This window comes from Lygodium microphyllum, chromosome 14 (genome assembly GCF_053477565.2).
Source record: "Lygodium microphyllum isolate KBCC chromosome 14, Lygodium_microphyllum_v1.1.10, whole genome shotgun sequence".
In the NCBI taxonomy this organism is placed as follows: Eukaryota; Viridiplantae; Streptophyta; class Polypodiopsida; order Schizaeales; family Lygodiaceae; genus Lygodium; species Lygodium microphyllum.
Genome location: NC_141148.1, coordinates 75,401,261 through 75,423,383, shown reverse-complemented (window position 1 = coordinate 75,423,383; position 22,123 = coordinate 75,401,261). Strand labels below are relative to the sequence as shown.

At 43.2% G+C, this 22,123-nt stretch overlaps 1 protein-coding gene across 3 annotated transcripts in view; it reads right to left on the bottom strand.

Annotated features, from left to right (window-relative positions):
• Positions 1 to 22,123, bottom strand: part of LOC148025739 (uncharacterized) — a 54,068-nt gene that overhangs the window by 24,391 nt on the left and 7,554 nt on the right. For all 3 annotated transcript variants that reach the window (XR_015693138.1, XR_015693139.1, XM_087692965.1), the window contains exon 4: positions 96 to 138. Coding sequence is in view for 1 of the 3 variants with exons in the window: in XM_087692965.1 (XP_087549091.1) it covers positions 96 to 138 (43 nt within the window). In the remaining 2 variants the exon portion in view is untranslated. The remainder of the gene's footprint in view (positions 1 to 95; positions 139 to 22,123) is intronic.

Here is a 22,123-nt window from a genome sequence, read left to right as displayed (position 1 = left end):
TGATGACATAAACGTTTTGAAAATCATATCCTGCAAAGTTGCTTATTTATGGACTCTCTCCTATAATTGAAAGAGAAATAGCATAAACAACTTACATTTTGCATACAGGCAATCCATCATTGCTTTCTCCAAGTCCAACTGTGAAAATAAAACTTTAGGAATGAGCCTTTTTACCCTCCCTGGCTCTCTCCCTCTCTCTGTCCCTCTCTCACACCACAAATAATTAGGCCTATACCTAGTCACGATATAAGATTTTGGGAACCAGCTGTTGAACACCCACAAACCCTCATTCATGTCCTTCCACAAACCACAGTGCAAAGACCAACTTATAGATCAAGATCCTAATTAAAATCCCCACCCCAGCAATCCAGACTCTATCCCTCACATCTCATCACTTGCCTAGCTCGGTCCCATCTCCTACCACTTGGGTCATTAACCTTGTCACCTTATCCCACCACATCACCCAGCCCATAGGTCGTTGACTTTCCCTTGATCCCACCACTTCACCCAACTTGGTCACGTTGGCCTATTGTCACCTACAGGTCTCATTGCTTTGCTGGTCCTATCGTCAATCCACTGACTTGGAGCAGTGTGCCCCAAAGTAACATTGCCCATCACCTAGGTAATCCTATCGTAACATCACCCTAACACTTAAGAGGAGTCTCACCCATCAAATGGCCCAATTTTAAAGGACCCATTTAAATGATGGGCCACCCATCCTATTGAGTCACAAGCCATAGGCTTGCCCATCCAACTGCATCAACATGGGCTCACCCATCCTCCTAACAACCAGCATGCACCCCACTCCACAACCAGCATCCAACCTAGTACTCTAATTCTCTCTGCAGAACAAAGACAGAGGCAAGGTCAATGAGACAGCAAGTGCTTACAAATTTATTCAGCACTGGCTCCAAAGCTAGATCACTAGATGCCACCACTATAGATGCTGCCACTACAGCAGTGCCAACACACCATACATGAGCCAGAAGGGTCACAGTAAACCAAGCAGCCACACTCCATAGAGCATGGCACCCACCACCCCATCACCATGCCCAACATCCTTACCTTCAGCGAAATTCGAGCCATCATCACTTGCCATTAGAGACAAGTACCTCCCCTTAGAGGACTCAATGTCTTGGACTACCCCATGACAAATATTCTTGCCTAAAGGAGGTACGTTGTTGTTCCAAGAGAGCATAGAAACATGAAACGGGGAACAGGAACGGGGAACGGGGATGGGGATGGTGACAGGGATGCCAAACCTAAGGAAAAGGAACATGGGAACGGGAACAAAATTTTAAAAAAAATATTCATGAAAATAAAAATATTTCACTCATAATCCATGCGGAGTATTAAAACCAATTACTGCAAGTACAAATATAATGTCGACAAGGCACAATGGCCCAAGTGTCATACTATCATCAATCATCATACATGTGTCATGGGACTCATGATAAGGAAACTAAATCAAAGATCATCATCGTGATCTGAGGCTGCTCTAGCTACTCTTGAAGTACCAATCTCATCATCATATATACCATCAACTACCGCATCTCTCTCAACATCAGCAAGGTGTCTCCTCTTCTTGTTGAATCTCCCACTTTGTGAATGGGTCAAGCTTTGCTTTCATGCTATTACATAACATCCTCAAATAGCACTAACAAATACTAGATCATTTGCCCTCTTCACATCAAGACGGTTCCTCTTCTTTAAGGCAATGTGAGTGTATGTACTCCACAAGTGCTCCTAACAAGAGGAGCTAACTGAGTGACTCAAAATATGGATGGCTAGCTAATACAACTCGAGACCACCATAGTCTTCCCACCACAAAGCTGTCCCAATCTTGTAGCAATCCTCCTATGCATCCCCACAACCAAAAGAACCCCAAAAGGTCCTATAACATGGAAGCTAGTCTCTCACATTTTGTCCAGTACCATGATCGAGCACTAGACGAGACAATATAAGTGTCCATGCATCCATAATCTTAGTGTCATTCTCCTCACCCTTGCCCTGGAACTTAGGATCCACAACAAATGCACTCGCATGCATGGGTGAGCTATAGAAGTTCCACCTTGTCAAAACTAAATGGTGTATCTCCTCATGTGGCTCATCATCTGGTGCCGACTCTTGCAGCTTTTCATTCAAACTATCCATAGCCTCATACACCTTGCCAATGCAAATTTGCATAACATCCATAACCCTCAATAAATGCACAATAGGTGATACCATAGCATCTATCCACTTTACATCATCCCAAAAAGCAGAGTTATTTGCTTTCTCTAAGCATAAGATACGTATAGGAGTATCTGCCGATGCTAATGAGGTAAACTCATCACAAAGAAATAACTGCCTCCAAGCACCACTGTATTCTCGAAATCTGCAACATCAAAAAGTTAAAGGCAAACCTAGTATCATAGTATTTTAAAGGCATCTTCTTCAACCGCAAAGAAGACTGATAGTGAAGAAACTGGTGATTCAAAACAAAGCTAACCATTTGAGCTCCTTGCTCTATGAAAGGTGCAATCTGTTATAGACATGACATAATCAAGTGTATGGATTAATTCTTGCTCATGCCATACGAATCCACACCCCATGAGAACCCACCTTTGACAGGACATTCTTGAATCAACCATACGAACCCACCCTTGCCATGTCTTCATAGAACCTTCTAGAAGATATGCCATGTTGTCGCTCGCATCATCGATGATGTCATCATGGAACATTCTAGAACATCTTTATCCGCCCTCCAACGCCTATAAAAGGAGAGATCACCATAAAGCTCCTCAGTCTTGCCAATGCCAATCTTGGATACTCAAGGAGTTGAGACCTCTAAGTAAGTAACTTCAAGTTCTAGTTCTAGTTCTTGTCAAGCCATGGTATCTAGTCTTATCTTGTCTTCCATTATACATTCCTATTGTCTTGTCACCTTGTAATCTCGTAGTACAAGATGTTGTCTAGTATTGTCTTGTATCATGTTTATCCCCGTCGAGAAAGATCTTGTAATTCTGATACCTTGTATCCATACCTACAGTCCCAAGTTGTGGGATCCTTCATATCCTATCAAGTCCTATTGTCTATACCTATGGTCCTAGGTTGTGGAATTTTCCATATATTGTTAAGTTATCATTGTACCTTGTGCCCCTATGTAGAATTATCTTGTAATCAGAATTCTTGTAATAAATCTTGCATCTAGTCTAGTCTCTTGAGCACAGTCTGGTGCTACCATAACACAATCCATAAGAATAACATCCCTGGATGATAGCACCTGCTACCTTATTTGCAAGCTCTTCATCTGCAACAAATCCCACAACATGCTCTAGGCTAATAAGCTCAATAACTATAACCCACTCTGAGAGTACATCTGTCGACTTTCTTATCCTTGATGCATCATGTGAAGATATGAAATACATCTCCCCACAAGAATAAGGAACCATGCTATGTATAGATCGCTTCCGTGCATCACTCCAACCATCAGCAAGCAATGAAACTCCATTTTTTGCCCATTGTCTCTTTCTAGTCACTACTGCTTGCTCAACAAGGCACTTCTCCTTGTTGAGCAAAGTGGTGTGTAAGGTATCTAATGATAAAAGTACATATGAAGGGCCATACTCACTAATCTTTTTGCACATCAATTTAAAATACTTTGATCTAGCTACACGAAACTAAATGTGGTCACGATAGAAAGAACGTGTCACTACTATATCCACCTCTTTCTTCTTCTTGCGATCCCAACTAGCATCAAGTGTGCTCTATCTACAGGCAACATGTGGCATTGCTGATGCCATGGCCAATGCAATGCCTACGGTAGGTGTGGAGGTAGCACTTCCTAATACTAATCCTACTCTAGACACATCCAATGGGGGTGGTGTCACACAAGCTGTAGGGTTAACTACAACACGTCGTAGTCTAGACGCAAGATAAGCTTGTTGAGCTACTACACAATCACAAAGCTCCCTTTGCTTCTCCAAGGTCACACTAGGACAAAACTATACCTCCAAATTTGGCTCATGTAGGGAATGAGCTCGAACCTAATTATGCATAAAACGAAACAAGTGGCAATTGGTATTCCATATTCTAATATTTAAGTAACTTTGAAAACTTAAAATCAATCAAAATTCAAATTAGAAATGCTCAGTTCAACAAATTACCTTGTTTGCTCCACTAATTCACTTGTATAGGCAAAGCTTACAAGCCCACAGTCGAGATCCTCTACCACTCAACCGGCAGTCAACATTTACTTCTTCCCACCATGACCAATCATTGAACCTTCTTCCTTGACCACCAACATGACGAGCGGAGCAAGAACACACGATGAAATAAGATTTACTCACGGGCTCAAATAGCAATTAAAACACAAGCACAAGGAGGAAACCACACAATGATTTAATGTGGTTAGAAAGAAAAAAATGGCATCCATACACAAGTTGGAGGTCATGAATGCCACTATTGAGAAAAGCGTAAGCAATAGCACATGCGCTTTTTGAGTATGCGTAGTCACGTGTGCCAAGAAAAGCACTCTGCAACAAGATGCAAAATCATTTGGGTCAAATTTGTGCAAGTGAGGTGCCAGTTATGAATGCATGTTGCATGGATGCAATCAAGGTCTCTATTCTCAAGTTTAAGTGTATGAAAAAAAAGAAGGCTTTCTTGTCAAAAAGGGAAGCCTTGAAAAACAGATTACACATAGGAAAAACCACATAACCCAAGTGCTTCAAGCTTGCAAAGAATGAAAATTTACAATGTATCAAGATGGACAAATGATTTTCTCCTACTGCAAAGTCCAAATGACCATAGCAACCAAAAATATCAAAAATATTTAAAAATGACACATCAAAAGCATGCTTCATAGGTTTCTTTCAAGAGGGGATAAAATAAGAAACACGAGTTTTTTTATAAATGGATTTTCATGGTTTTAAACTAGAAAAAGAGATTGTAAAACTCTATGGAACTCTCTTTTAGGCAAAGAAAGGTCAATTGAGCATAAATGATAATACATAAGAGGCAATTGAGAATAACACATTACGAGTCCATTATTGACTTATGTCAAAGCTAAGTCTTTAGACAAGCTATATTATCGTTCAAACCTCAAACATCATGATTCATGCATATCACACATAGAAAATTGAAATAAACATGTTACATAGTTCATAAGCAATGTGGAATGAGTCAAGCTACAACAACATGATTTTCATTCCAAAACAAAATGACAGAATGTCAAAATTCAAAATGAATCATGATGGATTATACATAACTCATAAATGAGACTAGAGTCCTACAATCAACTTTCGAGACATGAATTGATACTACAATGATAGAGTCTAATAACTAAACAAATTTTCAAAAAATTTAGTCTCTCATCCGAAATCAACTTTGGCAAGCTGAGAAGCCATTGTGTCCACACATGATATAGAAACAAGAGTGACATGAGGAGCATGTAAGTAAAAAAAGGCCCCGATTAAGGTCCCATAGCGTTGCCAACATTGTACCAAAGTCGGGCTTCACTATTTGTTTGTCACAGAAAGCTAACATTTTTTACTCATAGAAACGTTTCTTACTACTGGAAACATTTTGAAATATTAGAACCCAAAGAAACATGTTTCTTTGTTGTTATGCAAATCACACTGCGCCACCTATAAGATGATAGGATTTACAATGTGGAATTGTAATGTGGCTCTCTAGACGAATGCAAGGTACTTTGAGGATACTTTCAAGAATGTAGATATTGCCATGTGTATGAGACTCAATTTTTCACCCTTAATCATGCATAGTTGGGGGCACTAGAAGATTTGGCAATGTTGTTTAGGGCCGAGCTTTTCCATCAAGTGCATATAGTACATAGAGACACTAAGGCACAATACATGGATCCAAGTATGTAGAGATGGACTCCGAGTGAAACCAACTTTCCTTCTTGGTAAGGGTGGTGATAGCCTGATTAAACTCAAATTACAGCAAGCATTAAATACAAAAATCTGAAAATACACACTTTACCACTTAATCTTGGACAACTGACACCAGATTGGCCCCAACAATTGGAGCCCCTTGCAATATTTCTTTATCTTGTATTGCTATAAGGTTGAAGTATATTGAGATGTGGACTAATCTCCTTCAATTTTCGATATAGTGGCTGTCATAAATGACCAGCACTTCTTTGGCACAATTTGCCCTTTGATTGTACAACAATCAAGGCTCAGTTTGGGTCTCCAATTTGTCACATGCAGGCCACAATGATTTGAGAATGGGATATCTCTCAGCTCAGCTGCATATTAATGCCTTCAACTGCTCACCACATACCTGGGTCTAAAATAATTGGGCACAGAACTGAAGGTGGTTGTGGAAACTCTAACAGCTACTATAAATTGGGGTTTCAGCAGCAATTTCTTCAATTGCTATTCATCAATGGCTGAACTATGCTAAGAGTTGCTAAGGAAATGTCAAAGAAATCAAGGATGAGTGAGAAAATCAACTTAAAGGAGTGTCTTTTGAATGATACCTTTGATGGAAATTTTGATACCACCAACCACTTTAAAAGGGGGCTAAAACCATAGTCCGGCTACCAAGCCCTTCTCTTCTATCGCCATCTCTCACTGAGGTGAAGAAAGAAACCCTATCATGCTCCATGATCAACTGTCGCCTCTCTCAAAACTCATCTGATAGCTGCTCCTTCCTCTCTCAACCTCTAAATGCTGAAATGACCCTCAACCAACCCCCAAATAAACAACTGTCACCGAGCTTGTATGGGTAATTTTGACAAGTGGCAATCCGCTTTGCCACTTGGCAACCTTCTAATCTTAATTTCCATCATGCATTAATTAATTTTCAGAATTCAATTTCCAAAAATGAAGTAATTACCCATTTGATCGTGCCTAATAACTGGCTAGTACCCATTCACCATTAATGTGCTATCCCCCATGGAACATCCAATGGTCCCAGCACTAATTGGCCTTGGACTAGCATTAAATTATTCATTGATACCTAGTCCCACAATATCACCACTGGATATTTAATGGCCCAATAATGGCCTAGATGCCAAGGTGACTTAACTATCTTGCACTTCGCATGTGCATCTCACATGTGCACAACTTAATAATGCTAAAGCTAAGCATTAAAAATACACATCCTCATGACACAGGGAGTTGTATGTATTTTCCACAAGCAAATTCTAGGTATGCACCATCAATAGATGCAACAAAGGAGTTCCCTTATGAAACCAAACTTCCTCCTCAGATAGGGTGGTAAATAACCTAATTAAGCACTAATAACAACAAGCATAAAATTCACGTAAACTCAAAATGCACACTTTACCACTTTAATCTTGGACATTGAACACCTTATTGGACCCAAAATTGGCACCACTTGCGGTATTTCTTTATCTTATATTGCAAATGGAAGGAGTACAATTGAGATCCTCTGATCTCCTCCGCTAATCCAAGTGTCTCTTGCTGTCAAAACTGACCAGCAAGCCTCCAAACCTATTTGCCCCTTGGTTTGCTTGGGAATTGGCCTTCACCCTGCTCCTTCAAAGACAAATTTAGCCCCAATTTTGATATTGACTGGCTAGCCTCTTAAATTTCCCTCGAATTCCTCAATTTTAGTTGCTAGAATTCAAGTCCTAACCTCTCAATTCTAAGCACACATCCCAAGGCGGCTATCATAACTCTAATTTCTACTGTAAATTAGAGTTTACAGCAGAGATTGACTGAAATCTCTTCCTCTAATGGCTCAAACTCCTGGAAAAGGCTGAGATAACTTGAGAGATGGCTTGGGAATGATAGAGAATACTGAACAAAAGAAATTTCATAGTTTCATCACGAGAAATGCTGAAAATTTGCTGCTACCTTGCTCAAACAGCCATGAAAGCTATCAACTGCAGCTTAGGACCACCAAAAAGACTGCTACCCCATTCTACATGCTATCATTTGCACTAGAAAGACCTTGGGCTGTTGTCACCTACTCTTGAGGGCTCCAAACTGCTGTCACATACTGTAGGACTGATCCCTGGTGGCTGCAAATCACATCAGCAGCCTCTCCTTGATCTCTAATAGCCTTCTTCTCTCTCACAATGACTAGAATAGGCTTCCACCAACCCCTGAAAACGTTTTCTCACTTACATAGGCAAGTTTTTCCAAGTAGCAACCTTCTAATCCCATTTTCCAGCATTATCCAACTTATTAAATAAATTTTTAGAATATTGATTTCAAAATTTTTAGAATATTGACTTCAATGTACACACATGTACCACACAAACAGTGTTGTATGACACGCAATGGAAATATGCAAAGATCATGTGACACTAGGGAGATAACATAGTTTGAAAGACCTTTCATCACATTGGGGAGGGCAGGATCGAATTGAAATAGCATCTCCATTGCATGCTTTGCGAAAGAAAAGTCTGTCATTCAAGTGGACAGCAATAGAAATTTTAGCTTTTGACAAGTTAAAGAAAAGATGACTACAAATCATGTGCTTGTGTTGCCTGATCTAAGAAAGTCATTCATTGTTTAGTGTGATGCATGTGAAAACAACATTGGGGTTGTCTCAACGCATGATAGTCATGTAGTAGCCTATGAGAACCTGTTAGCCTGCTCTTTATCAGTCTCAGTCTGTCATCTCCTGGTTGTGAGCTCCTGTCAGAGTCTGACAGGAGACAGAGGAGCTCTGTCAGTGCATTTTTGTGGCTGCCTTAGTTAGCCAGCAGCCCTGGGTGTGTTACAGCCCAAACTGGGCTGTTTTTGTCCAGACTGCCCATTTTCTGGGCAGTCGGCCAGATCTGGCCAAAGTCGGCCAGATCTGGCTGGTCGGCCAAATCTGGCCAGGTCGGCCAGTTTGCTGGCCTGGGGGCTATTTATAGCAACCCCCCCAGTCAGTCCAGCATTATGCTCTGCAGGCACAGCACTGCTCCCGTCGTCTCCGTCTCCGGCATTGGTGCTGCCATTGCTTCCAGTCTGTCCTGGTTCCCTCACTGGCGCTCCGGGCTGCGTGCAGGGACTGTTCTGTCCATTTCAGTGTATTCAGCATTCATCTCAGTCAGTGCAGACTTTCTTCCTTCATTCTCTGCTTTCTCTCTCCTCTCCTCTGTGTTCGTGTTCTTCTTCCGTTGCGCACTCTCACATGGTATCAGAGCCTGATTGAGAGCACGGAGGACATACCCTCAGGAGTGAGATACCCTGCTGCTGCTGCCAACAGATCAACCACAGCCAGCCGACTGCTACAGGAGGCTGTTCAGCCTGCGTTTGCTGCCCACGCTGACTGCAGAGGCTGCCACGTCATCCAGCGACGCAGCAACCCTGCGTTTTCCACCAGGCTGCCTCTCCTGCTGCTGGGCGACCTCCCTACAGGCTGCGTTTTGCTGCTCTGCAGGTTGCTCCCACCCCAGGCGGCACTTTTCCTGCTGGCGACCTCTGACCGGGCTGTTTCCTGGTGCTGGTGGTCTCTTCTCTGGTGTTCGACATCAGTTCTCTTTGCGTTTTGCAGATCCAGGTGTTTGTAGGCACTCTTTGCCTGCGTCTTGGTGGTTGGTGACCACATTGCTGGTCCTATTTCGACAGCGGCACAACTTTCTTTGGTATTTTGCAGATTGGAAGATGTCTTACCAGTTTTCAGGCTTTGAAGACTCAGAGGATGAGCTTCTCTCTCATCATTCCTCTGAGCGGAGGCGGGATTATTGTGAAGTTCGACATCGGGAAGAACCTCCTCGCACTCGTCCTTCTTCAGTCCATGCATCTCAGAGGGTTCCATCTACTGCGAAGGTTTCTTCAGTGAAGACTACTTTAGATGTGCGGATGCCTTCCTTGATTCCCTCTATACAGGTGCCGATTCTCCCTTCCTTTCCGAAGGAAGATAAGTTGGATGGTTCCAACTACTCCCTATGGTCATGCAAGGTGGCTTGCATCCTTGATACCTTTGACCTTTGGGAGCTTGTTTCTTCGCCCATCGACCGACCCCCCGTGGATTCGTCCGATGGCACCTCTATGGACCGTGCAGCCTTATGGGATAGGCTCAACTCTCGAGCCCGTTCCTTTCTTTTTATGAGTCTCCATAATTCTGTTCTTGTACATGTTCACAGGTTACAGACCGCGGCGGAAGTGTGGACAAAGCTTGCGTCTTTGTATCAGCACAAGACATTTGCTCACAAGATTTCCCTGGAGAAGAAGTTGCGGATGCTCAGTCTTGATGGTTCTTCTTCCATGAAGGAGCACATCACGAAGATGGAGGATATGCGAGGCGAGCTAGCCTCTCTTGGTCGTCTGATGTCGTCTGAGGATATGGCAATGATTCTGTTGACTCAGCTGCCATCACCCCGTTGTGATGTCTTCTACACCAGCCTCATCATTTCAAGGACCCGTGAGACACTCCTATGGGAGGAGCTTTCCCCGCTTGTCTTGGAGCATGACGAGCGACTCAAAGAGGTGGGAGCCAGTGGCTCCACCAAGGCATTTACGGCCGGCACAGGTGGCGGCAAGAAGAAGAAACAAAAGAAGGAGAAGGCCAAGGACAAGAAGAATGCGAAGGAGAAGAAGCCCAAGTGTCCCCATTGTGGGAAGGGCACTCATCCCGAGGAGAAGTGTTGGCAGAAGTATCCCCATTTGAAGCCTAAGGGGAAGGACTCGAAGGCGGCCCCAGCCACAACAGAATCTGCGTTTGTGCATGTCTTTGTTGAGGAAGACACTGCCCTAGCTTCTAACACACAGGAGAAGCCTTGGCTCGTCGACAGTGGAGCATCTTCACATATGACCTTCCGTCAGGATTGGCTTCAGGATCTTCGTTCCAAAGGGGGTATAGTCACCATTGGTGACAATTCTACAGTTCCTGTTCGAGGCGTGGGGACTTTACCTATGTTTTCTAACAGGCGGTCTTCCTCCGCCAAAGTTCTCTATGTCCCTGATTTGGGTTTTAACCTATTATCTGTGCATGGTCTTACTCAGTTAGGTACCCGAGTCATTTTTACACAGGATGCAGTCACAGTGGAGGATGCTTCTACAGGTAATGCTCTTTGGACAGGTACTCAGGAGGGTGGGCTTTACACGCTCACAGCCTTGGCTGCGCGGACTTCCCATGAGCTTGGGCTGCTTTGGCATGCTCGGTATGGTCATTTGAACCTTGATTCTCTTCGCCGGGCTTCTAGGAGGAAGATGGTGGAGGGCCTTCCTGATTTCCCTCCTCTTCACACTTTGTGCCCTAGCTGCTTGAGGGGCAAGCAGCACCGGCAGCCTCACCCGCAGGTTGCTTCTAGGCGGGCTACTTCTCCGCTTGAGTTGGTTCATACCGACCTTTGCGGACCTATGGGCACGGCCTCCCTTGGGAAGGCCAAGTATTTGATGCTGATTGTGGACGACTTTAGTCGTTATGTGTGGCCTTATTTCTTGGAGTACAAGAGCGAGGCGTACTCCCGTTTCTGTGAGTGGCAGGTGTTTGTGGAGACCCAAACCACTTCCAAGGTTCGTGGTGTTCGAGCTGATCACGGTGGCGAGTTCACTTCTCACCTTTTCTCTCAGTTTTGCAGGGATCATGGTATTCGGGTGGAGTATTCCCATCCGAACACACCATCAGAGAATGGTGTGGTGGAGCGTGCAAATCGGACCATGATTGAGATGGTCCGATCTATGCTGGAGCATAGGAGTCTTCCTCATTTCCTTTGGGGTGAGGCGGTGGCTACAGCGGTGCATATTCGCAACCACTCTCCGACTTCGGCGTTACAGGACATGACTCCGTATGAGGCTTTCTTTGGGAAGAAGCCTTCCGTGTCCCATTTTCGCATCTTTGGGTGCGATGCTTTTGTCCATGTGGACAAGAAGAAGAGGAAGACGAAGTTCGACTCTTAAGTCGCGAAAGCTTATCTTCGTTGGTTATAGTACGACCACGAAGGGATATCGGCTCTATGACCCGTCGACGCGGACGGTTGAGGTGAGCAGGGATGTGATCTTTGATGAGGCTTCGGCCTCTGAGGATCCGATTGATGGTTCTATTACAGATGTTTCTTCATCATCGACGGACCCACCCCCACCTTCTCTCCCTTCACTTCCTTCCAGGATGCCTCTTAGCACCCCCCCTATTCCTCCTCCTTCGGCTTCCCTTTCCCCTTTGGTGGATGTGCCTTCATCTACTACGAGCTCTTCTACCGCCACTTCGGGATCTTCACGGGATATACAACCTTCTTCAGATGCAGAGGATCTACCTTCACTCGGTGAGGGGGAGTCCCCCTCCGATTTGGGTGCTTTACAGGTTCCGGAGGCCCCCCGGTCTCCCTCACAGACGCAGGAGTCTCTCAGGATTCCTTTATGGTATCGCCGACTCATGCAGGATTCAGGTGTTACTTACTTTTCTGCTTCTTCTACAGGTCCACGTCGCTCAGCACGTTTACAGGCCCAGCGGGACAGTTCACTATGTGTGAACTATGCTCTTATGTCACAAATTCTTCAGGATTCCGAGCCTTCCACTGTGGAGGAGGCTCTTGCACAGGATATTTGGAGACAGGCTATGCAGGCCGAGCTTGATTCCATCGAGCGAAACCATACGTGGGAGCTTGTTCCGCGTCCCGCAAAACGAAAGGTAATTGGTGTGAAATGGGTCTTTAAAACCAAATATCTTGCAGATGGCTCCTTGGACAAGCATAAGGCTAGGCTTGTTGCCAAGGGTTTTGCTCAACGTGCAGGGTTGGATTACTTTGAGACTTTTGCTCCTACAGCTAGGATGTCCACCATCCGAGTTCTTTTGGCTCTTGCTGCTCACCACCGTTGGCCTGTCTACCAGATGGACGTCAAGTCTGCTTTTCTGAATGGCGTTCTTGAGGAGGAGATTTATGTTTCACAGCCTCCTGGTTTTCTTGTGCAGGGGAAGGAGGATCATGTCTACAGGCTACGGAAGGCTCTTTATGGCCTAAAGCAGGCTCCTCGTGCTTGGTACCAGCAGATTGACCGCTTCTTTCTACAAAGTGGCTTTGCGCGCTCCGCTTATGATCCCAACCTCTACTTACGGGTTGTGGATTCTCTTTCGGTGTTCCTTATCTTGTATGTGGATGATCTTATCATTATAGGAAGCGACACTCAGCAGGTGGAGCATACACGGTCCATTCTTCAGCAGGAGTTTGACATGACGGATCTAGGGATCCTTCACTTCTTTCTAGGTCTGGAGATCTATCAGATGACACAGGGCATTTTTATCTCGCAGCACAGGTACATCTCCGAGCTTCTTTCGGAGTTTGATATGGCTCAGTGTCGGCCTATCTCATGCCCCATGGACCCTGAGTCCAAGCTTTTGACAGCTGGAGTTCCTCTTACCGATCCCACCCGTTACAGGTGCCTTGTCGGCTCTCTTATCTAGCTGCTTCACACTCGGCCGGATATCTCTTTTGTGGTGGCTTTATTGTCTTCTTTTATGCAGACTCCTACCGAGGATCACTGGCAGGCGGCCTTGCGGGTTCTTCTCTATTTGCAAGGGACTCGATCCTTTGGGATCATGTATGGAGATGGGATTACCCTTTCTAGATGGAGTGATTCTGATTGGGCACGTGATGTGGATTCGAGACGATCCACTACAGGTTATGCTTTCACCCTTGGATCTGGTGCTGTCTCTTGGAGCAGCAAGAAGCAGCCTACTGTGGCACTTTCTTCTACAGAGGCTGAGTATCGGGCCCTATGTTCGACCGCTATGGAGGCAGTTTGGCTCCGTCGCTTACTCGCGGAGATTGGCTTTTCCCAGACCGGACCTACGGAGCTGCGCGTGGATAACCAGAGTGCTCTTGCTCTGGCCAAGAACCCGGTGTTTCATGCTCGCACGAAGCACATTGAGGTTCAGTATCACTATGTTCGAGAGCGGATCGTGGATTCGGAGCTGGTGGTGGTCTATTGTCCTACGGCGGCCAATGCAGCTGATCTCTTTACGAAGCCGTTGCCTCAGGCTTCTTTGCTTCATCACATGCGGTTCTTGGGTCTTCAGACTCTCCCAGGAGTTGAGAGGGGGTGTTAGCCTGCTCTTTATCAGTCTCAGTCTGTCATCTCCTGGTTGTGAGCTCCTGTCAGAGTCTGACAGGAGACAGAGGAGCTCTGTCAGTGCATTTTTGTGGCTGCCTTAGTTAGCCAGCAGCCCTGGGTGTGTTACAGCCCAAACTGGGCTGTTTTTGTCCAGACTGCCCATTTTCTGGGCAGTCGGCCAGATCTGGCCAAAGTCGGCCAGATCTGGCTGGTCGGCCAAATCTGGCCAGGTCAGCCAGTTTGCTGGCCTGGGGGCTATTTATAGCAGCCCCCCAGTCAGTCCAGCATTATGCTCTGCAGGTACAGCACTGCTACCGTCGTCTCCGTCTCCGGCATTGGTGCTGCCACTGCTTCCAGTCTGTCCTGGTTCCCTCACTGACGCTCCGGGCTGCGTGCAGGGACTGTTCTGTCCATTTCAGTGTATTCAGCATTCATCTCAGTCAGTGCAGACTTTCTTCCTTCATTCTCTGCTTTCTCTCTCCTCTCCTCTGTGTTCGTGTTCTTGTTCCGTTGCGCACTCTCACAGAACCATGTTTTCCATGGTGCAAAGAAGAATTTGCAAGTCTATGGGAAGGAACTACTGGTTGTAATTCACGCAGTTTTGACATGGAAATACTATATTGTGGGGGACTGATTTTACTATTCAAACAACTCATCAAGCACTCCTATTTTTTGGCACAGACTAAGTTTTCTTAGAAACATGTGAGATTGGTAAATTTCCTCTCTATGTTTCATTTTCATATTGTGCATATAGATGGCAAAAAGAATATAGCAACTTACGCATTATCTTGTAATGCCTCAAGTAACAAGCCTAGCTTTGTGCTTGTCCAAGGTGCCATAAGTAGGTATTTTGTTTTATAGACCTGCTTCACATCTATCACCTTCCGCTTTCATAGATGAAGAGCAAACTCCCAAGTATGATTTTGCTCAATAGAATCAAGCTCCTCTTGCATAGCATAGCACCAATCATCTTATGCAAGAGTCTCCTCAATGGTGGTAAACTCATGATCTTATAGTATTCTATACATAAGGGCATAATTTACACAAAGTGAACTACCCTACTTGGCATGTAGCCTAGCTTATTTGCATGGACCCACCAATGTCTCAAGAAAATGAGTAACTTCTAAATCCTCCATATGCTGACGAAACCACTAAGAAACAACAAAAGACTAACCCTATAACTAACGAGATGTAGAGGCCTCCTATACAGTGAAGCACTTATCAAGGTAAGGGACTCCCCCTCGCTAGAAAAAGATGCAACCCCCTCATCAACAGAAGATAGCTCCCCCTCTAACGGCACAATACCACCTACAGAAACATGAAGAAATGGGGTGGGAGTAGGAATACTCAGTGAAGAGACAGCAACAGTAGAAGAGAAGTAGAAGGAAAAGGAGGAGGAGGGGGGCAAGAGTCAAAGTTCATTTTGACAAGCCAAGGGTCAACTGGAGACAAATTCCTTGTTTATATTAGGGGTAAATCGGTTTGACGGCTTGTTATTCATTTTTGCTACCAGACACATTGGAAAGTAAAGGAGATTAGAGCCAAATCTCAATGTACTTCATTCAATATTAATAGAAGGCCAAGAAATACCGCAGAGGATAAACTCATTGATATTAGGTAGCAAAGAGGAGGACCCCATCAAATAGTCCACCAAAGCTGTGGACATATTTCCTATAGTAAGACTACAAACCTAGAAAGCTACGAATCTCATGCACATTTCTCAAATGTAGCCATTAATGTATTGCTTCAACCTTTGCAAGATCCATCTATATCCCATTACCTAACACTATATGCCCAAAAAATAGACTTCGTGCAAAAAGAACTCATCATTTATAACCAAACGATGCTTACGCAACTCATTGAACACAATATCCAAGTGCCTTCTTATACTCCTCTTCATTCTTTGAATGCACAATCGTGTCATCAAAGAATGTTCCCACAAATGCTCTATGTGGTCTAAAGATTCTGTCCATCATGCGAATGCATGTAATTGGAACATTCGTAAGCCCAAGTGGCATGACAAGAAACTCATGCATCCCAAAAAAGATGACTCGATAGCTATCTTCAATACATCTTCTGGTCTAATGCATATCTGATGGTATCCACTTTTCAAATCCATGTGACACAATAACCCATCATTTTTCTATACCAAAAGCACAAGTGAGTAAAAAGGGGAGAAGCTGACTAAATTGGCCTTTTTTCTTAGTATTTCATTAACCTAACTCATTATCTCCTACTAGGCTACACTCACCCTCTACGATGGCTTATTAAACAGGCTACTTCCAACGACCAAATTACATGCAATCTTTATTCAAACTAGCCATGTTCCCATATGTCACACAATTATCTCTATCCTTGACAAAACCAAGTATGCTGAAAGATAATCTTTCATTACTTTTGAAATGGTTAAAGCAAATACAACTGGGACTGATTTCCCTTTTAGCTTTACATCAAAAGTATATAACTTGCTCTTATGCTGAAAAGTAATGACCTTGTCATAGAACTCAATGTCACCAAAATGAGAAATGGACTTAATAATTAAATTAAAATGAACTCTAATTCTAGTACCCCTAGCTCTTGGCACACTAACCATCATACAAACAATCAAGGATTTGATACCTAGGCATACAGTGGACACGTGTACTAGCTATGTGGTACCTGGACAAGGCGAAAAAACCAGATATAGTGTGAAACTTTCATTAATAGAAGGTTTGCACCTAATGTCGAGTGCGCGAGGATTGAGACAGTGCTAGACTGAGATATGCATAGTGAGAGAGGGAGTGAGAGCAAAGTAGAAAGCGAGGAAGATAGTGAGAGCACAACACTCAATGAGCAGGTACAACGACGAAGAGTACCACTTTAGGTTTTTGATAATATATATAAAGTACATGTATAAGGGTACGTGCACACCCGAACACTAGAATAGGCAAAGTGGCCCTTTATTCCCAACAACCTCCCACCTAAAGGCAACGTGCCTGAAGGTAGAGGAAAGAATCAACTAAGTTTATATATGTACAACACTGAAATACACATATACTATCCAACCCCCATCATTTGGCAGCAATGAGCAAACCGTACTGCTGGAAGACCTTGCCCAAAAGCCATGAGGTAAAACATCATGTGACACCATTATACGGACCATGTCTTGAATGGTCCTGTTCATATGCTTTGCAACACCATTTTGGGGTGGAATGTGAGGGGCAGTGAGCTCCCTTTTAATCCCTTTGCTATCACAAAAGTCCTGAAAGGCTTTGAACACATATTTACCACCATTGTCAGAGCTAAGACACTTTAATGTCTTGCTGGTCCGATTTTCAATAAGTGCCAAGAATTTTTTAAATTTATCCAAGGCTTCCTCTTTAGACAGATTGGATAAACCCATACTTTGCGTGTGGCATCATCAACAAAAGTAATGAAATACCTCTTTCTCCCTAGAGATAGCCCTGGCATCTAACATACATTTGAATGTACCATCACTAAGGTGAAGATTTTAGAGAGATTTTTCATGTGACATTTGACCATGCTTATACCATAAATACAATGATCACACTATTTAAAATCAACATATCTCAAAGTCGACAAATAACCCAAACGAGAAAGCACTTTCATTCTAGTTTGATTCATGTATCCCAAACGGCTATGCCACAAATAAACACTTGGCTGCTCCGTTGTGGTGACTACATGGTCACACACGCTAGATGCATGCAAAGGATACGAAGTATCACTTTTGGAGCCCTTGGCAACAATGTGAGAGCCCTTACAAATTTTCCATTTGCCATCCCCAAAGGTGGTGTGTGAGCCTTCATCATCTAGCTGCCCTATGCTTATCAAGCTCTTCTTGAGTGTTGAGGTACATGCCTTACATTATGCAAAACAAACACAGAGCCATGGTGAAATTCCAATTTTACACTGCCAATACCTCCAATTTTACATGCATTGTTATCCCCCAAGTGGACAACACCACGTGCACCACCATTGTAGTCAAAAAACCACTCATGATGTGGTGTAACATGGAAAGACGCACCTAAATCAAGTATCCCAAGTGTGCATGTCATCCTCAGAATCTGCAATCAATGCATGTGCACTCAAAGCAACAATAAGAAGTACATCACTGTCACTATCATTCTCATGAGTGACTACATTTACCTCCTCTATCTTCACACTTCTTTTCTTTGCAAGCTGGCTGTCCTTTTTCTCAACCTTGTTGTCTTCAGTGTTTTTGTTTTTGCCTTTCTCTTTCTTCAAGAGAAAACAGTCTTGTTTGTAGTGCCCTTTCTTGCCACGATGTTGCGTACTCTATTTTCAGAATTGCCCTTTTGCTGAAATCTACCCCTAGTGTACAATGCATTAGAAGACTTGTTTGCTGAATTATTTTGCCTGTTGAGTTCTTCCATCAACAAAGAACTTTTCACATCAAAATATAATAGCTCAGCATTTTAGTTACTCAAAGCCGTCCTAAAAGTATCCCAACTTTCAGGCAAAGTGCATAGCAAGAAAGTAGCCTTGAACTCATCATCAATGTGGAAATCCAAAGCAATTAGTTGACTGAAAATTGAGTTGAACTCATTCAAATGTACAGATATGGTTGTACCTTCCTTCATGAGAAGGTCCATCAACTTTTTCAGCTAATAAACCTTCTTGGCTGCACTTTCCTGAGCATACAATTCTTCAAGTCTTTGCCACATTGCATATGCAGATTTCAGCTTTTCAATGTTAAAGAGCAAGTTGTCTCACCCTAAGATCCCTATGGTAGAATCATCCCACTCTTCTTTCTTCCGTACTTGCTGGTCTTATTCCCTTCATTTTGATGGGATTCACCTATTTCTTCTGCACCAAGACATTGTAGCACTATTTTTGCTATATTGCAAAATTGTGTGCATCCTCAAGCTTCTTGATGTGCAAAAGGTTATTGCTGTCACTGTTTCCAGCCATGATTTGTACCACTAAATTGACTCAAAAGTTAGCAAATGCAAGCCCAAATGTCACACAAATGACCATGGTACACTGCAAGTACCAATTAGTAGCGAAAATCAAGAAATTTAAGAAATTTTAGATCTACAAATTGATTTCCAAAACTGCACTCCACAAGCAATTACAGCCACATTTATAGGCCAATGCACCAATTACATGTGAGATCCCCAAATTCTCCTACAATTTCTGCTCCAAATGCATTCTCATGCACAAATTTGATGATTTCGGTCAAAAGCCCTGAATTTTCAAAAGAAAATCCACCCAAATTGCATCAATACATGTACCCAAGTGCATAAACCAGGAAATTCTTGCACAAATTGATGAAATTCTGCAAAAGCCCCAATTTTCTCAGGTACAGTGTGAACAAACTTTAGTGAAATTGAAAAGATTTCACTAAAATCTGGAAAGCCCCAAATTTCCCGGGCAAATGTGCACTGAATTTGCAATTTTTGAGTTAGATTATCTTGTCTTGTATCAAAATCCCCGAATCTCTGTGAAAAGCCTCAATTTTTCGGGTCAACATTGCACACTCAGCATGGATATACGAACGCTCGTCAATGCAAGGAGGAAAATTTGCATAAAATAACAAAAATGGTGAAAATGTCTTTCAGCTCTGGACATCGTGACACATTGACTTCCCGCCTGACGTTGCACGACTACGCCCCTATCCCTGTCAGTTGTTGGACTTGTGTTGCCTATCGCCTGCCTACGCCCCTCTCCCCCGTCTTACGTGTGCCTAGTCGCATGACGTCATCTGCATTGGCCTGTGACGCTTGTAGCCCGCTCGCTAGCTGCCATAGCCCGTCGCCTACTCCTAGCCCGAATCTACACCAACTTCACATTTGCGTGTGTCAACTGACCAATAGTCAACTGCCTCTTGCCTACTCTGATACCAGTTTGATGTCGAGTGCACGAGGATCAAGATAGAGTGCTAGGCTAAGATATGCACAATGAAAGGGGAAGTGAGAGCAAAGTAGAGAGTGAGGAAGATAGCGAGAGCACGACGCTCAATGTGTGGGTACAATGACAAAGAGTACTACTTTAGGTTTTTGATAATATATATAAAGTATATGTGTAAGGGTGCGTGCACACCCAAACCTCATAAAAGGCACGGTGACACTTTATTCCCAATAGCACCTTAGGTTTAATGATAATTTAAAAGCTTCGCCTATTAAGCAACTCACTTGAGTTATAAAGCTGGCCCAAAGCTTAGGTTTGGTCCAGTAAGGAACTACTTATGATTAATGACTAAGTCATTAATTAGCTATTACAACACTATGGGCTAAGATTCTCTTTTCTCCTCTAAGATCTCAAACCTAATGCACTTTTTGGAAAGCTTTGTTCCAAAGAAAGTGATGTTCTCATAGTTTCATTGTGAAAAATCCCTTTATTTGTGAGAGGAACAATATGGGATTGCATGAAAATATGCAAGATAGTTGTCTAGGCAAATACTCCATGAACTAACACAAGTGAACACCGATATCACTTTCGACAATAACCATCTGAGTTGCATCCAAGTTGCAAAGAGCAAGGTATAATGACAACAAAGAGATCAAACACCAAATGCACTCAAAGATCAATCCAAAATGTATTGCTACAATAAGGACGATATAACTATTAGAGACTAATACAGTCACAACATAGGACTTTGGGAACAACTAGTGTAGGATCATAAATACTAAAAAACTACAAGATACAAGATCAAGATAGTAGTACTACAAAATTTAGTGGTTGTAGATGATACAATATATGCTCTACTAATAGAGAGCACTCAGGATGCAAGTCGAGAGATTGGTAGAAGGGACTTGGGAAGAATATGGCAGTGAAGCAGCAAGTCTCATTGCTCTCTTACGAGAGTATATAGACGTCCTTGCTTGGTCCCTGGAAGAGCTCAAAGGGGTAGACCCGAGCGTAGTGACTCATAGCATACCCATGACACTCGACACAACACCGGTCAAGCAACGACTGTATCCCATGAATCCAAAGCATTCTTCACCCCCTCCAAAAAAATCCCACACAATTAACATATTAATGTACTATCATATTAACTAATTAATTAATATTACTATACTAACACATTGATTTATATAAAATGATTAATACTAACATATAAATTAATATACAAGTTAAGTAATATTAATATACAGATCTAAAGTGTGTCACGATATGCATTGATGCAAAGAGAGACAGTAGGGTTTGTGGGGAGAAACACACTATGTGTATGGCAAACATTGAGAGAGAATAGAAACTCAAAAACACAAGAACATGGTGATGATGCACTAAATCATGCTACAAGAAGAAAAGTTGATACAACAAAGCCGAAGCTCAAAAGATGACTGCACTGTCCTGTCTGAATCATGTGGCAGCACCTAGGGGGAAATTTGCACAATGAAGGAAGAGAAACACAATCCTCTGAGCAAAGGGCTATCAAAATAATCACTAGAAGGTGAAGGATAGCTATCGAGGGAGCAGCGAACCGCACTCCTCTGATACTGTCAGAGATAAGGAAGATGTTCATCAATTGCCGAAGGGGTGAACCATAGTCCTCAAATTCTGAGGATTGAGCCAGAATGTAAAATGCAAATGCCAGATGCCTCCTCTCTACCAAATGCAATAGTGGATGATGATATCAACTGCTAGAGATTAATGCCTAGATGAGGAAAGCCGACGCCTAATGCCCTTGATTAGTAAATGCAAGTTGCAGAAGTGCCACCAAGTAGCAATGATGTTGCCAAGTGGTATAGAAAACACCTCCAAGCTGTCAAACGCAAGATACATATGAGACCTAATGGGTGGAGCCTATCGCCAACTATAAAAACACTGACACCAAATCATGGGGGAGATATTGCCAAAAAGGGAAGAAGATCGCCACTGAAGAAAACCTCCAAATGCAAACCTCATGATAAGGGAACAAGGTGCCTGAAGGAGAAAAGGGAAGGTGATCACAAACTGTGATGTTCTCGCTTTGGGGTATGGGCAGTAGTGGAGTGGAGAGGAAAGAGTGCCGAAGTGATGAAAGAAAAGGGGTGAAGAATGACTAAAGTGATATGAAATGAATGAAGTGACGGCCTATTTATAGACCTCAATCATCTAGGTGAAGCACCATTGAGTAGGCCAAAATGTAGACAATCACCCGCCCTTTTTGGGATTGTCAATGCGAAACCCTAACTAAAGTGTGAAAATTA